The 16,842-nt window shown below is 32.5% G+C and overlaps 1 protein-coding gene across 1 annotated transcript in view; it reads left to right on the forward strand.

Annotated features, from left to right (window-relative positions):
• Nucleotides 1-16,842, forward strand: part of RYR3 (ryanodine receptor 3) — a 190,244-nt gene that overhangs the window by 153,229 nt on the left and 20,173 nt on the right. The window contains exons 73-89 of the mRNA XM_050710838.1: nucleotides 96-227; nucleotides 1,072-1,184; nucleotides 5,020-5,116; nucleotides 6,653-6,762; nucleotides 7,575-7,626; nucleotides 8,314-8,367; nucleotides 8,652-8,751; nucleotides 9,035-9,114; nucleotides 9,378-9,454; nucleotides 11,042-11,115; nucleotides 11,358-11,375; nucleotides 11,892-11,972; nucleotides 12,398-12,486; nucleotides 12,879-13,007; nucleotides 13,410-13,514; nucleotides 13,937-14,018; nucleotides 14,354-15,675. Coding sequence (XP_050566795.1) covers nucleotides 96-227; nucleotides 1,072-1,184; nucleotides 5,020-5,116; nucleotides 6,653-6,762; nucleotides 7,575-7,626; nucleotides 8,314-8,367; nucleotides 8,652-8,751; nucleotides 9,035-9,114; nucleotides 9,378-9,454; nucleotides 11,042-11,115; nucleotides 11,358-11,375; nucleotides 11,892-11,972; nucleotides 12,398-12,486; nucleotides 12,879-13,007; nucleotides 13,410-13,514; nucleotides 13,937-14,018; nucleotides 14,354-15,675 — 2,715 coding nt within the window. The remainder of the gene's footprint in view (nucleotides 1-95; nucleotides 228-1,071; nucleotides 1,185-5,019; nucleotides 5,117-6,652; nucleotides 6,763-7,574; nucleotides 7,627-8,313; nucleotides 8,368-8,651; nucleotides 8,752-9,034; nucleotides 9,115-9,377; nucleotides 9,455-11,041; nucleotides 11,116-11,357; nucleotides 11,376-11,891; nucleotides 11,973-12,397; nucleotides 12,487-12,878; nucleotides 13,008-13,409; nucleotides 13,515-13,936; nucleotides 14,019-14,353; nucleotides 15,676-16,842) is intronic.

Consider the following 16,842-nt stretch of genomic DNA (forward strand, 5'->3'; position numbering starts at 1 on the left):
TAACATTCTTCATTATGCTATGAGAATAATAATGGCAGTAGTGAAATTCACTATCTTCATTCAGCAGCTTTAGTATGAAATATGTTGCTTTTTAGTCTGATGATCCAGCTGTGAAATGGCAGTTAAATCTGTATAAAGACATTTTGAAAAGTGATGAGCCTACTGACCCTGAGAAAAATGTGGAACGTGTGCAGAGGATATCAGCTGCTCTGTATCATCTGGAGCAGGTATAAAGTTACATGTCTATACTGTGCTTGTTTTAAAGTAGAATGAGATTATTTCCTTATAGAAATTATTTCCAATTCAGAGTGTGTCATTAAAATTTTCAGATGAAAGCAATTATAGCACATGCATGCACACACACAGATGTCTGTATATGCAAAGTTTTTAATGTCATGTGCTGAAGTGCCTCAATTTTGTTTCAGGGAAATCTCAGGATGTATTTGCCCCTGCAAAACTTTACTGTAAAGAGTTGTATGAAGTATAATGTACAAAACATCAATATTCAGTAGATGAAAACTCTGGAATTTTAGGGAGAAATGTTTGCATGTACATTTACTTCTAATATTACTGATTTTAGCCTGTCTTCCATTTCTACATGAGGATTCTATAGCAACTTTTGAATCTAGTTGTCTGTGCATTCAAATGCTACTATTTTAAATACAAAAATGCATTTATAATCTTCCCATGTAAAGTTAATTCTTTTCATTCACGAGTGATATAGCACAGAAATTTGTTCACATGAATGATTAAATATGCATAGTTATAAACAGGCAAAGTAATCATTATGGAGTTTTATGTAGGAGTCCCACCCATGAGATATTCTGGTATCTCAAGCTTTCCTGTATGAACTGAGAGGCACTGTATATAAGGCCCTCAGTATTTTTTCAAAGTATTTAAAAATATATATATTTTTTTTTTCAGATGATGTAGAGTTTTTGTAACTTTTCTAATTTGTTAGCAAATTGTAAATTTTCTCATTTGTTAGATACATTAACCAGTGTCTAAAAAGAAAATTTGGAATTAAACATGGAGTTTCCATAGTATGTAATAAAAGATATTTTCCCATAGGTTGAACAACCACTGAGATCAAAGAAAGCTGTTTGGCATAAACTCCTGTCAAAACAACGCAAAAGGGCTGTTGTTGCTTGTTTTAGAATGGCACCATTGTACAACCTGCCCAGGTAAATAGCTGAAAGATTTATTTTTCATTAATTTTGTTCACATTTCTGAGCAGAAATATTACTTGTGTGTATACCTACAAGTTTGCTACTTGTTTGGATTGTGTAATGGAGTCTAAGAAACAAGAGTTGGGTAGTTATCAGCTAATTCCTCACAGTAGCAAAATACGTGTCTCATGACAAATAACCAGAGGGGAAAAAGACCATAGGAATTACACTGCTTCAAAAACAAAATGCTTCATTTTTGTCAGCCGTTATTTTCTATATTTTCTCATGTTATTTGTGAAAAATATGTTAAGATGTTGTTGCTGTTTCTGTCCTTTTTTTTTTGCCTCTGATTGGTTGTGCTTTATTCTCCTGTGTTTGTATATTTTTAAAGCTTTTTTTATATGGCAATACTCTTATTGCATGAATACTCCATGCTCTAGCTTGCATGAGGCAATCTTTCGCTATTACATCCAAATGATATATGCAGTAAAGGAGATATTGCGGCAGAGCAGTGCACAATGAGATTTTGTACTTGCGTGTTGCTCTGCTTATTACTCCAGTTGAAAGTGGATACCACAAAGTCTGAGATAAAGTGCATCCCATGCCTGGATTCATCTACTGATTTAAACCATGTATTAACACCATACGCAATTACTGTCCTTTCACTACCATGTTCTTTTCAATGTGCTTTGTATTCAGGTACAGCCTAAGCACATTTCTAATGAAATTTGCTTCTTCACTTTTGTGTTTTATCATGGTTCATGTTTTATATTTTTGTTCAAAGATTGTTTGCAAAGTATTTAACAAAAGAGTTGCATTACATTTTAAAATGCCTGTATAAAGCCTATTTACATGCTTGTTGTCAGCTAAAGGTCTGTAGCTGTGCCACTAACATACTGAGAAGAATGCAAGGTTTGCACAAGACAAATAAAAGCCAGTTATACCATAAAAAGCAAACATCTTCATGAAAATAGTAGTTCTGGAGTCTAATAGCTCTCTAAACCGTCACAATGCCACTAGACAATCTTTATGGAGACAGAAAGAAATGAAATGAAACAACATGAAACCAAACTGATTAGGTTTGAACTATCAAGTATTTTATCTTCAAGAACTCTGCTTCGAAAAACAAGAGGAAGTGGTAGATATTTCAGTATAACAATTTTGTGAAGATTTTTTTTTTATAAATGTATTCTGGATTTATAATTCTTAACATGTTTGGATTATATATGAGAACCTAAATGATAAAAATAATTCATTTTATTTTTGTCTTAAAAACATATATTTAGGATTCATGAGGTTGATGTAAGACTTGCCAAGGGGCAAAATGTGTTATGAATCTGTATTTTCATTTTCAAGAAAATACAGAATAATACTCATTGAAATAGAAAACTTAGAGTATCTGTAATTTTCATTAAAAACTTCCCTGTAAAAAAACAAACAAACAAAAAAAACAACGAGGTTGGTTCTTCTCAATCGTTATGGTAGATTTTATGGTGGAGTTTAAGCCTAATTTTAGTATGAATATGAGGCAAATCTGTCCCATTATTTCTTCTTCCAGATTATAAAAATGAGCTCTCTATTTTAACCAATTAATTTTGATATCTGCATTTCAAAAAAAGGCAAAAGTGAAAAAACTCCTCAGTTGATAGGTGCAGAAAAAAAAAAAGTTTTAAATTTCATTAGTTTATAGACACATTTTTCTAGGTAAATCATTGGATTCTGACAGGAAAATAAGGCTACCACACTATTTTGCACCTTATTTCATATATAACTATCTCTGTCATTTAAATTGATAGTGTTGTTAAGACATCTGAACCCTAGGGAGTCTAATTTCAAGTCAGTTGTGATTAATTCTAAGAGCTATGTTAATCCCATTGCACCACAGTTTCAAATGCGGCTCCTGATATCTTGTATATTTCATCAGTTTAGTTGCAGCTTTGTATTGGGAGTGTTAGTTCCAAAATTGATGATTTATTTAAAGGGCAGTAAATTAAAAGGCAGTAAGCAAACAGTTTATGGCGATACTTTAATTTATCCTAGAAAAGATTAATATCTTCAGTGGATAATGATCCCTTTCTTCTGATAATTTTCTGGAGATTTATATGGCTTTCAATATAATTTAATGTTAATTTCCCATTTAAATCTATTTTTCTTTAAATGCATTCTTATATGTATCAGTTTTTAGGAATTCCGGTAGGATATTTCAGCAATTGAACTGTCTTGTTGGTATGCAGGTTTGTTAAATTACAGAAAAAATATTTTAACTTCTTTCATAACTTTTTCAAGTACTTCCTTTTCTGAGAAGTACTATGAGGTACAAAATAAATAGTAGTTTTATTTTATTTTTTTTCCAAGGAAAAAATGTCAGTGAAGTTAGAAAATACTAATTCTTTATTCTCTGTTTAATGAATGTATGTTCACAGCTTTGAAATAGTGTCTTCTATGAGAAATGCATTCTCTAAGATTTTCGTATTTATGTTTCATCTTTTAAGGAAATTAATTTGTAAATTATTTGTCTTATTGTCTATCATCTGTATATGCACATAGATACAGCAAAGTTATACATGGCAATTTTTCATACAGAGTTTACAAATACATTCTTTCTGACTACTTTATTGAATTTAACTTGTGCCTTTGTTGTTAGTTCTTCAATGAAAACCTATATGCTTTTCTTCAGACACAAAATTAGCAATTTCTTCCTGAGCACCTTTCAACGTGTTTGGCTGGAAAAAGTACATGAAAAAACTCAGTATGACAGGCTTATACTCAAGTTAACGGTAATGTAACTTGTGGAGAGCCTCTTCCTTATGCGCACACTTATTCCTTCCCAGCCATGATTTGATGTTGCCATAAAACATGAATTTGTACAATTTTCAGAGTGTATTCTGATTGGTCAGTTTTTGAAAACTGATAATAAAATGTCACCAGTGCCAGAGGGAGAGTAAAAAGGGTTGGCTAAATATCTGTGTCACCATAAAATGAGAATTTATGTGCAGTGTCTTTAGACAAGCCATAGTATATACCATCAATTTGCATAATTATCGATGCAGGATAAAAGTGAACAAAAAGGCTTTGTGGAACAACCTTTGTAACCTCATGTAGAGCACCTCAAAACAAGTTTTTCCCTCAAATGTGATGTAAATATGGGATGGTTTGGTCAATATTATGCGTAGTCTTATTGCCACGAGCTGTATTTTCTGTGGAAAATTTTCCAGTTAAATTAATACTTTATGATAGTAATCGATATACCTAAGAGTTTTCTAAAATTGGTCTTTTTCTAGAGTAGTTTTTAGATATTTTTAATGCAGCTTCTTTGAGGACACATTATCACTGCTCAGAGTTGCAACTGAAAGGAAAGAAGCTGATGTTTGGCTTCTTTGTGTGGAAGAAGGCAGTGATTGTCTGCACATAACGTGCTGGAAAGCACTTGATAATTTTTTTGCTGTTGACAACCAACTTCTGCTGTCTCTATGTGCTAGATCTAGTAAACTAAATTACATCTAGTAGGAGTAAATCCCACCCACTTGCTCTCAGTCTTTTATAGTATGTACTTTTCCCATGCTTGTATTAAGGCACCAGTCCCATAATTTCACTTAAAATGTATATTAGCACTCTAAAAGCCTTCAGAAGAAAAAGTTATATATATGTGTGTAATAAAAAAAAAAAAAAAAAAGAATGTTCAAAAATATGTGCAGATTTGTCACTGAAAGTTGTGTTTTGCTTTTTGTTTCACTGACCAATCAGAGGATCAGAATTGTACAAACACGTATCCTTACTAATCATTAACCACCTGAGCTGTTATACTATGTTCCTTTACCCCTCTTGATCTCACTTTCACAACCCCCCCCAGGCACCGTTCTATTAACCTCTTCCTCCATGGCTATCAGAACTATTGGATAGAAACAGAGGAATATTCATTTGAGGAGAAACTAGTTCAGGATTTGGCTGTAAGTACTGATATAATTGGGCATCTTTTCAGTGCCCACTTCAGTGTATATTTTATGTATCTATAACCTATATTTTATTTTTATGTACTGTATACATACACATCAATTTTTAAAATATCAATCCTTATGCCCCAGGGCATAAGTTCATTTTCTGCTGTGATCAAAAAGACATTCAAACTGTGATGCACAGTGAAGTGCATTAAGGTGCTTTATGCCTTCAGTTGAACTATAGTGATACTCATTCTTGGGAAGAGAGATGGTTTAGAGGAACTGTCCAACTATTTTTGTCATTATGGTAATTCCTATGTTCCTATATTTTATTTACTCTTCTTTTTAAAGCTTGATGCAATTGATGCTTTTCCCCTTTTTTAAATTTTCATTGATGCATAATATTTAATTTTAACATTTTCAGCTTTGATGCAAATTATTTTTGCTATTTTATTGTTGATACATCATAAGGAGATGAAAATATATGCAGCCATATTCAGCAAAAATTTGCTTTATGTGTGAACTTGATGGAAATGATTGATAAACTTGAGCATTTTGGTACTTATATCAATTCAGAAAAACTGCTGTTTTATCTCTTCCGTCTCTGTTGTCAGTTTGTCTAAAATACTTCTTTGGGACCTATCTTGGTGATATGTAAACACCGTGAAAATGAATATATGGCTTCATGGATCCATGGATCACATGAAGATGCATCAGGAGATGCTTCAGAGTTAGCAGAAGCAATTATGTTGTGTTTTTTTTAGCAGTTTTTTTTTTTTTAAAGACCAACTGGTATAGAACATTGTATGATCTTCCAAAATTACAGCTAATATTCTTATACTCTAGACAATTGTATGGTCTTTGCTTCATTTTTTGCCTTTTTTTTTTTGAAAGGAAGAAATGCAAATTTTAGTCAAAACAGTGATTACAATAATTCTATAATAATTACATACCCCACCAAAGGGTCACAAGACAAGTAAGGTGAAGGTAATAAACTGCTCTTTTGTCAGTGCTAGCTACTTCAAACTGCCAAAAATGTTTGAAGTTGACAGTAAGAGTTGTTCTTACATTTCTTGAGTCAAATTCACCTAGAGATGATATATGAATGTAATCTAGCAAATAGTAGCCAGAATATGATGCATCTGACAATATTATTAAAAATAATTCCATTTACCAATCAATTCTCCAACATAATTGAGCTGAGACTTTCTTTCAGTTCTGGTCCAATGGAAACCTACACATAATTTCTGCTGAATAAGGCCTCCCTAAGATTTTCACTTGTGTTATTCTCAATACCTTGCAAATGAGAAACTTCTAATGGTACTATCAAATGTGAATAAAAGAATCAGATACTGTAAGTCCTTCTTAGTCATACAGGCAAATAGTGTTGCAGGCTCTGGTAAGCTGCTGAATAAGATGAGTACTGAAAGTTAATACAATTTGGACAAAACAAAATTAATTAAATCCTTTCCTAAGCTTAATCGGTCTTTTTTTTCTTATTTGTGAAACTTAATTTGTATATTCTGATATAAATCTATATAACCACAGAAACCTCCAAAAAAAGATGAAGAAGAAGAGGAAGATACTGAGAAAAAACAGCCTGATCCACTTCATCAGATTATCCTTTATTTTAGTCGCAATGCTCTCACAGAGAGGAGGTAAAATAGCCGTGTAGAAAAATGCATTAAATAAAATCACACAGTAACTGAATTTCTAATAATACTACATAATGGATTTAACATAACTGTAGTTCAGTATTATCCATGGTGAATACTTTTTGCCACTCTGTTTCATTAGAGTTTTCTTGTATTTAAACTCAGTATGACCTTTATATTGAGGCAAATATTGGCAATTTTGAGATTTTAAAAGCTTGCTAAATACTCAATACAGAAATAATGAAACCAGAATTCTCATAGAAACATAAAGTCTACAAGAACTGTTGCTTCATCCAGTGTATCCTCTTCTGGTAATAGATAAGTGTTCTTACTGTTGGCATTCATTGCATTTTATTCATTATGTTAGAAAAGGTTTCAAAATAGCATTGATGATTAGCATGATTCTCTTTCAGTTTCTGTTTTAGACTGTTGATCAGAATATGCATTTAGTATAAGAAGAGTACTTGTCCAGTGCTTCATATATTTTTCTATATTGTACTGTAATCTTATTATCTGATAGAATAATTATAATTTGTACCTCCATAATGCTTTTCTGCACTTGCAACAGCCAGTGATCCTTACTTACTTGACTAAATTGGATGTCTAAATATTCCTCTAAATTGTTTAATTAAAGTTACATAGATATGGTTTGAGATTAGAAAATGTATTTATAATAGTATTTTCCAATGTAATAGGAATTCAAGTAGGTATATGTGTACTTCCCATTAGTAAAAATGGTATTTACTTATTATTAGGAATATGACATCTTTTTATTACTACATCATAAAATAATTTAAAATATTTTCTCTTTATAGCAAACTAGAAGATGATCCTTTATATATCGCCTATTCTGCCATGATGGCAAAGGTAAATACAGAATTCAAGCTCCAACACTTGTTCCATTCAGATACTTCCGATTAATTTCAGATGCTTTTCCTTGTCTCCTTAAGTGGACTGCTCCATACTAGTCATTTCTGTATTTTTAATGAAACAAATGGTGTTCAGAGCAATAAGAAATTTCCTGCTTTAAAATAATACCATAAAGTTCCAGTTGGTGCAATCCTGTTGATACCACTTGGCAGTTAGTTTTGTACAAGGTTAACTTGAGAAGTTTTAACAGTATTAGTTATCTTGATTCTTAGGGTCATTATTTTGGACTTACTATGTTAAGTCTGTCAAAAGAAAGTTGACAGTGTTTGCACTGAGATTGATTATGGCTGATGCTTCCAAATCAGGAGAGTTTGACTTTGAAGATCAATATTATGGATATGAATAGAGAGATGATATAAGAACACATAACCTACACTTACATGTTACATATATAGTTGGATTAATACCCTGAAATATTCATACCTAACATAGTATCAGCTTCTTAGTGGAGATAAGCACAAATATATAGGATTACAGGAATCTTAAATCTTCTGACTGGACTAAGTTATTGCTTTAAACATCTCCTTGAATGGTTATCTTTTTTAGTCTAAATACTGTAGTAAAAATTGCCATTATGTTTCATACTAAGAAAATGTTGTGATTTCTATTTCTTAACATAAAAAGAGCTGTCAGGAAGAAGAGGAGGAAGAAGAGGAAGAAAAAGAGAAGACATTTGAGGTAAGAATTTAAATCTTATTTCTTTCTCATCGCCTAAAGTGCAAGATAGAATTTTAAATATGTCCACTACAATAACTGCAAGGATAAAACAGCATGTATTGAGTTGCTTTATGAGGTTATTCATATAGAAGAAAGCGTGTTCTGAAATTTTGGAATCAGACAATCCATGGATTATGCAGGCAGATGGCACTCAATAACTTGAGATTTCTCATATTTGTATGTTGCCTGAGTCAGTTTGTATTTGTCAGTCTGTAATTTGTTCTCACTTTTGTTCCCAAACCCAGGAGAAAGAAATGGAAAAGCAGAGAACTCTTTACCAGCAAGCTCGCTTGCATGATCGTGGAGCTGCTGAGATGGTCCTTCAGATGATTAGTGCAAGCAAAGGTAATGTTTTGTGAAGTATTAAGTACACACAATAAACATATCATGTATAGTGATATATATATATATATATATATAATGTATTATGTCATTATACGTATGATGTGTGTATCATAAACAACTTGTTATACATATGATATGTATGTCTTACACAATTTGTGTATAGTATTTAACGAGGCAAAATAAATGTGAATTGCAACTACATTTAGGTAAAATTTTTGGACTGTTTTTCTGATTGATTAGTTCATACTTGCAAGTTTTATTGACTGTACTGTTCTTTTGACAGGTCATACAGGACCCATGGTTGTTGAAACATTAAAACTTGGTATTGCTATTCTAAATGGTGGGAATACCATAGTTCAACAGGTAATGCTTTCCTAACTATTGAGAGTCTTGTTTGTATAAAGGAAACAACTAATTTGGAGAATTTTAGTGTTCTGTTGTATTTTTATTTTAGTGCATTTAATTTTATGCTAAACGATGAAGATATGTCAGGGTATTTTTGCTACAGTAACAATGATATTATTACTTGCTAGTGATTTGCATTTAGAATGGTAATTTAGGAAATTGTTAATTTACATAAATTTAATACAGACTCTTTTCCTCCAAATGTCCCCCATATCCTCTAGAAAATGTTAGACTACCTGAAGGAGAAAAAGGATGCTGGATTCTTTCAAAGTCTCTCTGGCTTGATGCAGTCCTGCAGGTAAAACCATAAATCATATTATTACTGTTTCAGTTTTATTTGGGTTGGTAGCTTATTGCCCAGTCCAGGTGGATTTGTTAGAGTCAAATTACACAGGTCACAGATTGTAGAGCTCTCTGTTTTTTTGCGAAAATTTTTGTGAATCAGAGTAGTAGTGTGTTAATCTTTTAGAATATTCTTCCAAAGAAGAAAATAAAGCAAAGATTATATGTATGCATTTGAAGGGTTAGTTTGGAGAGGCAGGAAAGCAAAATGTAATAGCTCCTTTACTGGTCCCAGATCCCTCAAGATTTCTGGATGGTTCTAAGGATGGAGAAAAGCCATTACTGAAGGAGAGACAGGCCAGTGGAGCTTTACTAAACTATCAGTTTCTGCACATCCCTGACGAGTCACATAATCTCTTCATCTGAACCCTCTGCATGTGTACCAAGTTTGTTAGAGGTGGCATGTGGCCGGTGAGATCATTGTAGTCCACTCACTTGACAAAACAGAACTTCAAATTAGTTAAGGTAAATGTCTCTCATAAAGAAGGTGGAAAACCATTGGTGTTTCTGATTACTCTTACAGTAGGCAACCTCCTTTTCTCAATCATTTAAAGCAACAGAAGGGTTGTGAAGCAGTAGACTGGGAATCAGAAGTGGAGAAGCTGTATGAGGAAAGGAAGAACTGTGGAAGGAATGTTGACCTGCATTGTAGAAATTATCATTTAGTAGTTGCAGTGTAATTAAATAACGTCTATTCTATCTTGTCATTTTTCTGATTTATGTAGAACAATTTAGCAAGCACCTGCAATGATGTTATTACCAATTGTGTATGTGTATTGTTCAGGACTCCCTTAAAAAAGAAATTTTTGATAAAATGACTTGAGCACTGACAAGAGAATGAAAATAATGCTTTGAAGAATGCTCCACGTCTTATTTTTAAGGATATGACTAGAACTTAGAACACATGTATGTGTTACAGTTTAACTGAAAAAGTGTATATAATCATATAATTATATTTGGACTAGGTGAATTAAAGTATTCTGACTGAGAAGAATCAGCACCTGCTATTCCAGGTACTCGGCTGTGCCAAGGTAGCACAAAAAATGTGCTATTTTGATCACAGAAGATATGGGGACTCTTATTCCATATATGTCTTCTGAGTATGGAATCAGTTTCCATATGTCTTAGGAATAATATAAAAATGCATAATACATACAGCAACAATATAAAAGTAGTGAAATGTCGTGGAAAACAGCGTGACTGAGAAGTAACTCAAGTGATGCTCTTTTGGCAGACATGTTTAAGAGTGGTTTCAAGTTGTTTTTCATTTATACATGAAACCATGAATGATGTTACTGGAAGTGAAGTTAGGGGAATGGTAGGACCTGATCTGAAACTCATTTCTTCACAGATATGGACACTGGAGCCTTATTCTCATCCCAAGTGCCTTTATTTAATATTAATATTTAGTAAAATGTGAGGCAGTGCATGTTACAGCAGGTCAAAACTAGTAGTTGAAGGCCTCCAAAAATTTCCTAGAAGAAAATAATTTTCTGTTGTGTACTACAGTACTTTTTCCTTTTTTTTTTTTTTTTAATATAAGTGTTCTTGACTTGAATGCGTTTGAGAGACAAAATAAAGCAGAAGGCCTGGGAATGGTTACTGAAGAAGGAACTCGTAAGTAGAATGAAACTGATAACCAGTAGTGCTTAAAACATTATTTGTTCTTCCTTCTTACACTAGAAATGTTATTTAACTTGGTTTGAGGTTTCTGTTTTCAGACTTAATATAAATAATTTTAAGGTCTGAGTTCTGAATATGCATTATATTTACAAAATCTTTAGCAATAATTTTAAAGAGAAACTTGTAAATTCCAATATTCTTATCCTGTATTCTTGTTATTTTTCTTTAATCCACAGTCATCGTTCGTGAGCGTGGTATGTTTGGGTACAGTTTTTGATACAGTTTTTGATACAGTTTTTGTTGCAAAAGCGTGTTGCAAATACAGAAAGAAATCTTTAATTGCATCTTTCCAGACAGCTTTAGGTTTAGCTTTATGGTCTGCAGCAGGTTGTGTGTTAAGCTGTTCAGCTTGGATAAACAGTCTGATGCTTATTAAAGAAGTATCATTCATATTTAAGGCATGATTTTATTCATAACTAACCATTTAATTATTAAATATATAATGTGTAGTTCGTTTTTTTGTTGTTTTGTTTTAGTGTTTTTTTTTAACACATGGATGCATTGGAGTGCTAAATATTTTGGCTTTGCTTTTTGTCTGTTTTCCTTTTCATTATTTTCAGTCTGTTTCTTTAAATTGCTTTAAAGCAGCTTTTATAGCACTGTGTTTTTTTACTAGAATCTCCAATTTTGAAGGATACTGTAAGATTATGTGTTCTGCATATTTAATAATAACAATTTTCACATTATCATTGTATTTATATATTTTCAAGGTGAAAAAGTGTTGCAGCATGATGAATTTACTCGAGATCTATTTAGATTTTTACAACTGCTCTGTGAAGGGCATAACAATGGTAAGTGAACTGAATCACTTTTGGGGAAAAGTGATGACTGTGAGTAATAAGCCTGTTCTTAAACAGAGCCGAATAGAATCAATTCTAATTTTTTTTTTCCTCTAATTAATTTAGTATTCTGAGAAAGTGGCATGCCAAAAATCTTAATTGTGGATTCTAATTTGAATTTTTAAGTCTTAATGTACTTTCAGATTTTATGCAGATGATTAATCAGTAAAGCCTGTTGCAAGGCATATGGTTAACAACTCTTCAGTTGTGTTTGCATTGTGATATATTGTAGTTCAATTTCCAGCACAGATAATGAGCATCTGTATTCAGGAAGGTACTTAAAAAGAATGTATTTATTCTCCATGAATATATGAAAACAATCTTGTATTTTCCAATCCTATACACAGTAATGAAGCACAAATCACTTATTATTTCAGATTTTCAAAATTACCTACGTACTCAGATGGGCAACACCACAACAGTGAATATTATCATTAGTACTGTTGACTATCTCTTGCGTCTTCAGGTGAGGAAAAATCAGAGTAAAATGGAATATAACATAATTTTCTTCATTTTTATAAAATCACATTTTGTTACAATCAAAAGTGAAGCTACTCTTTTCAGGGATATTAATAATAAAGAATTTTGATTTAATTAATTTTGTCTTTTCTTCCTTTTTAAAATAGATGACCTTTCAGAATTGTTTGGGAAACCAAATGTTTGTTACTTTATTTCATTGTTTACTTCTTTAGGCAGCACAGTTGGATAAAAATGTAAAAAGCTATTGTCATGAGAAATAGATTGACAAAAAAATAATAAATTGCAGCTGATTCAACCTTTGGTGATAGGCATGCACACAGTAAATACTGCATACAAAATCCAAAATTAGAAAAGATAACAATTTTTTTTTTTCCTTAGGAATCAATCAGTGACTTTTATTGGTACTATTCAGGAAAAGATGTCATTGATGAATCAGGACAACGTAACTTCTCTAAAGCTTTGGCTGTCACCAAACAAATATTCAATTCCCTTACAGAATATATTCAGGTAAACAAAACTTTTTTGCCCAAGATACTAACAGTGAAGTTCTGTGATTACATGGTCTGATCATCTCCTATTGTAAATATTTGACTTTACTTTTCTAACTTTTGAAAAAGTTACATTGAATCACTGGTCTGGTGTAAAGTTAATACTAAGGTAATGCCTGCATATTTGACTTTTTTTTTTTTATATATGGACTACATACCACAGGAATTTTGGGAAACTTTCTCATGCAGCTTCATGGAAGTCTGAAATTTCTGGGGTTTGATTGTTTATTTTATTTTAAATTTTTTTTTTTTTTGGTGGTGGTGGTGGTTTGTTTGTTTTTCAGGTAGAAATCTTAGGTAAATTATTTTCATATTTTGATTTTATATAAATAAAAAAAATTATTTCTCTTAATTTTTTTAGGGCCCTTGCATAGGTAACCAACAAAGTCTGGCTCATAGTAGGCTGTGGGATGCAGTTGTTGGCTTTCTTCATGTCTTTGCCAATATGCAGATGAAACTTTCACAGGTATTTGCAAGAGGCAAATAGTGCTTTTTTGCATCTGGTTATAAATTACAGTCAAGTGAGTGTTGAAATCTGTAAATAACATACTGTCTCTCATTGGCTATGCATGGGCTACTGTCATGTAGAGGTCCAACACTGAATCTTTGGACTAACACCGTCATACCACTCTTTTTAACCATCAGTCATCACTGTGCACTTACATTTTCTAATACAAACTTGATCCTTTCAACTTGTTTGTACCTTTATGATAATGAATGTGGCAATTTGGTCTCTTCCTCCTTGTTACAAAAACCTGATGATCTGTTAGAGCAGAAGCACCATTAAAAGCATGGTTCCTGTGCTACAGCTAAGGAGGAAAAGGGAAGAGCTGGATAAATACAAAGAAAACACAAACTTATATTCAGTTTTTTGTTTTTATTTTACAGGACTCTGCTCAGATTGAATTGCTTAAAGAACTGCTAGATCTACTAAAGGATATGGTAGTCATGCTGTTGTCACTGCTTGAAGGTTGTAGCTGTTTTTCTTTATGCAAATATTATTGCCTCTGCTTCATAATGTAAAGTGCAATAATTATATTAATCTTTCTAAACAGTTTTTCAGTTGCCTCAAATAATAAATGCCAGGACAAAACTTATTTCATATTTATTTAACAATTATTCTGGAATATACATATCCATGAAAAAGAGGGCTACGGGAGAAATGCATGTTGTAAGAAAAATTACAAAGGCTGAAGAATGAAATTCTTAGTTGTTGGCTTTTTGTTCTGTTCTCAGCATGAATATGAAATTTATTTATTTACAATATAGAGGCATCAAATAACTTACTGTTTTAACACTGTTTAGGTAATGTTGTAAACGGAACGATCGGAAAACAAATGGTCGATACGCTTGTAGAATCATCTAGCAATGTAGAATTGATTTTGAAATTTTTTGACATGTTCCTCAAATTAAAAGATCTAACTAATTCAGATGCTTTCAAAGAACATGACCCAGATGGTAAAGGCATAATTTCAAAAAAGGAATTCCAGAAGTCAATGGAGGCTCAAAAACAATATATACAGTCAGAGATTGAATTCCTTCTATCCTGTGCAGAAGCTGATGAAAATGACATGTTTAACTATGTCGATTTTGTGGAAAGATTCCATGAACCAGCCAAAGACATTGGATTTAATGTAGCAGTACTGCTAACAAACCTTTCAGAACACATGCCTAACGATTCACGCCTTCAGAGCCTACTTGAACCTGCAGAAAGTGTTCTTAATTACTTTGAACCATACCTTGGCCGTATTGAAATAATGGGTGGAGCCAAGAAAATAGAAAGAGTTTACTTTGAAATCAGTGAGTCCAGTAGAATGCAGTGGGAGAAGCCACAGGTGAAGGAATCCAAAAGGCAGTTCATATTTGATGTTGTAAATGAAGGTGGAGAGCAAGAAAAGATGGAACTCTTTGTGAATTTCTGTGAAGACACAATCTTTGAAATGCAGTTAGCATCACAGATCTCTGAAACTGATTCAGCTGAGAGGCCTGAGGAAGAGGAAGAAGAGTCTTGCTATGTTGTAGATATTGGAGATGATGAGGAAGAAGAAAAGTCCCTGGAATCTCCTTCAGCTTTTGCAATGGCCTGTGCTGCAGTGAAGAAGAATGTTACCAACTTTTTTAAAATGGTCACTGTGAAGAACCTAAGAAAACAGTACAGGAAAGTTAGAAAGATGACAGTAAAAGAAATGGTGAAAGTGTTTTTCTCCTTTTTCTGGATCCTATTTGTAGGGATGTTCCAACTGTTCTTTACTATAGTGTGGGGAATTTTCCAGATTCTTTGGAGCACTGTATTTGGGGGTGGCCTGGTTGAAGGAGCCAAAAACATTAAAGTCACTAAAATATTAGGGGACATGCCTGACCCAACACAGTTTGGAATCCATGATGATGTTACAGAAGCAGAAAAAGCTGAAGGTGCTGAGCATGGCATTCGAGCTGAACTTGTCCAGTTTGTAAAGGGCGAAAAGGCAGAAACTGACATTATCTCTGATATTTTTGGCATTCCAACCAAAAAAGAAGGTGGCTCAAAACATGGTCATGATGCTGGACTTGGGGATATTGCAGAAATGCTTGGTTCTGATATCCAGTCTTCTTTGGAAAACACAGTTCGTAAGAAAAAAGGATTACAGGTATGTTAAGAGATTTTGCATTTCTTTGCAGAAAATAATACAAATATATTGCTGATTTTTCTATTAGTAGTTGAATTATTTGCCAGTTAACGAATTAATAAATGTTCTGGATGAGAACATACTTTATAATCTACTCGTAAAAAAAAAAATACACAGAAGAGTTTAGATTGCAGAAAAAAGCAGCACAAGGTGTTTAGATTGCACTTCAGTAAGTTGTTGTTACTGTTTATTTGGATTTTATTCAAACAAAAATTGATAGTAGATTGCTAGGCACAGTGTTTGTTTTAAATGGTTTACAGTCCTGTTCAATCTACATGCCCATTTTTTACACAGTATGCTTCAATTACCTTTTAATTTACTTTCTCCATAATAATTCTTTATCATTATTTTTTCTTCTACATGCTTTAGTAATTATACGCTAATCACATACCATAAAACGTCCCTTTCCCTTTTATTTGAAATAATTTTACTTGAATTTATTATTAAAGTTTATCATAGTCTCATACTTTACATTCGTTTGCGAACAATTTACTGTGTTCCACTCTGCTGAGATGCATAATATTTATAATTCTGTTTTAAAATAGATTTGAGCTAAAGGTCAAAACCCAAATGCTTTTGTCAGATTTGGAAAGCATCATGTTTAAGCTGTATTTCAGATCTGTTTCTACTTGGTATTCAAATACTTTTTTCTTCTCATCGGATTTAATATACCTCTTTATAATATACTTTCCAGAAATTTCCAAGATAAACCTCCATTGTACAACTTTTTAGTTCATTATTTCCTCTTCATTCAAATGATTTCATCCAAGATTTGTCTATTCCCTACAGATTGAACTATACTTTTCCATTTATTTTCTCACTTGTTTATGCATTCATTTTTATGTCTATAATGAAAATATTTTTAACTTAAGGACCTTAGATCTGAGTAAATACTCTAAAGTTTTCCTCAGCAAATTTTGCTTTTCTTTGACTTGTTCATTTCTCTCAGATTTGTTTGTAAGCATTTATAAGCATCTGTGCTGAGAGCCATGCAGGTTCACAAGTAAGGAAAGAAGTGAATAGTGAGCTAAGTTACTCGTAGCAATGAAATCAACAACTGCCTGAGAAGTTAAGAAGACCCTTAAAATAGCAGATTCATATCAATGAAGTAACGCATATATATACATT

Source organism: Cygnus atratus, chromosome 5 (assembly GCF_013377495.2).
Source record: "Cygnus atratus isolate AKBS03 ecotype Queensland, Australia chromosome 5, CAtr_DNAZoo_HiC_assembly, whole genome shotgun sequence".
Lineage (NCBI taxonomy): Eukaryota > Metazoa > Chordata > Aves > Anseriformes > Anatidae > Cygnus > Cygnus atratus.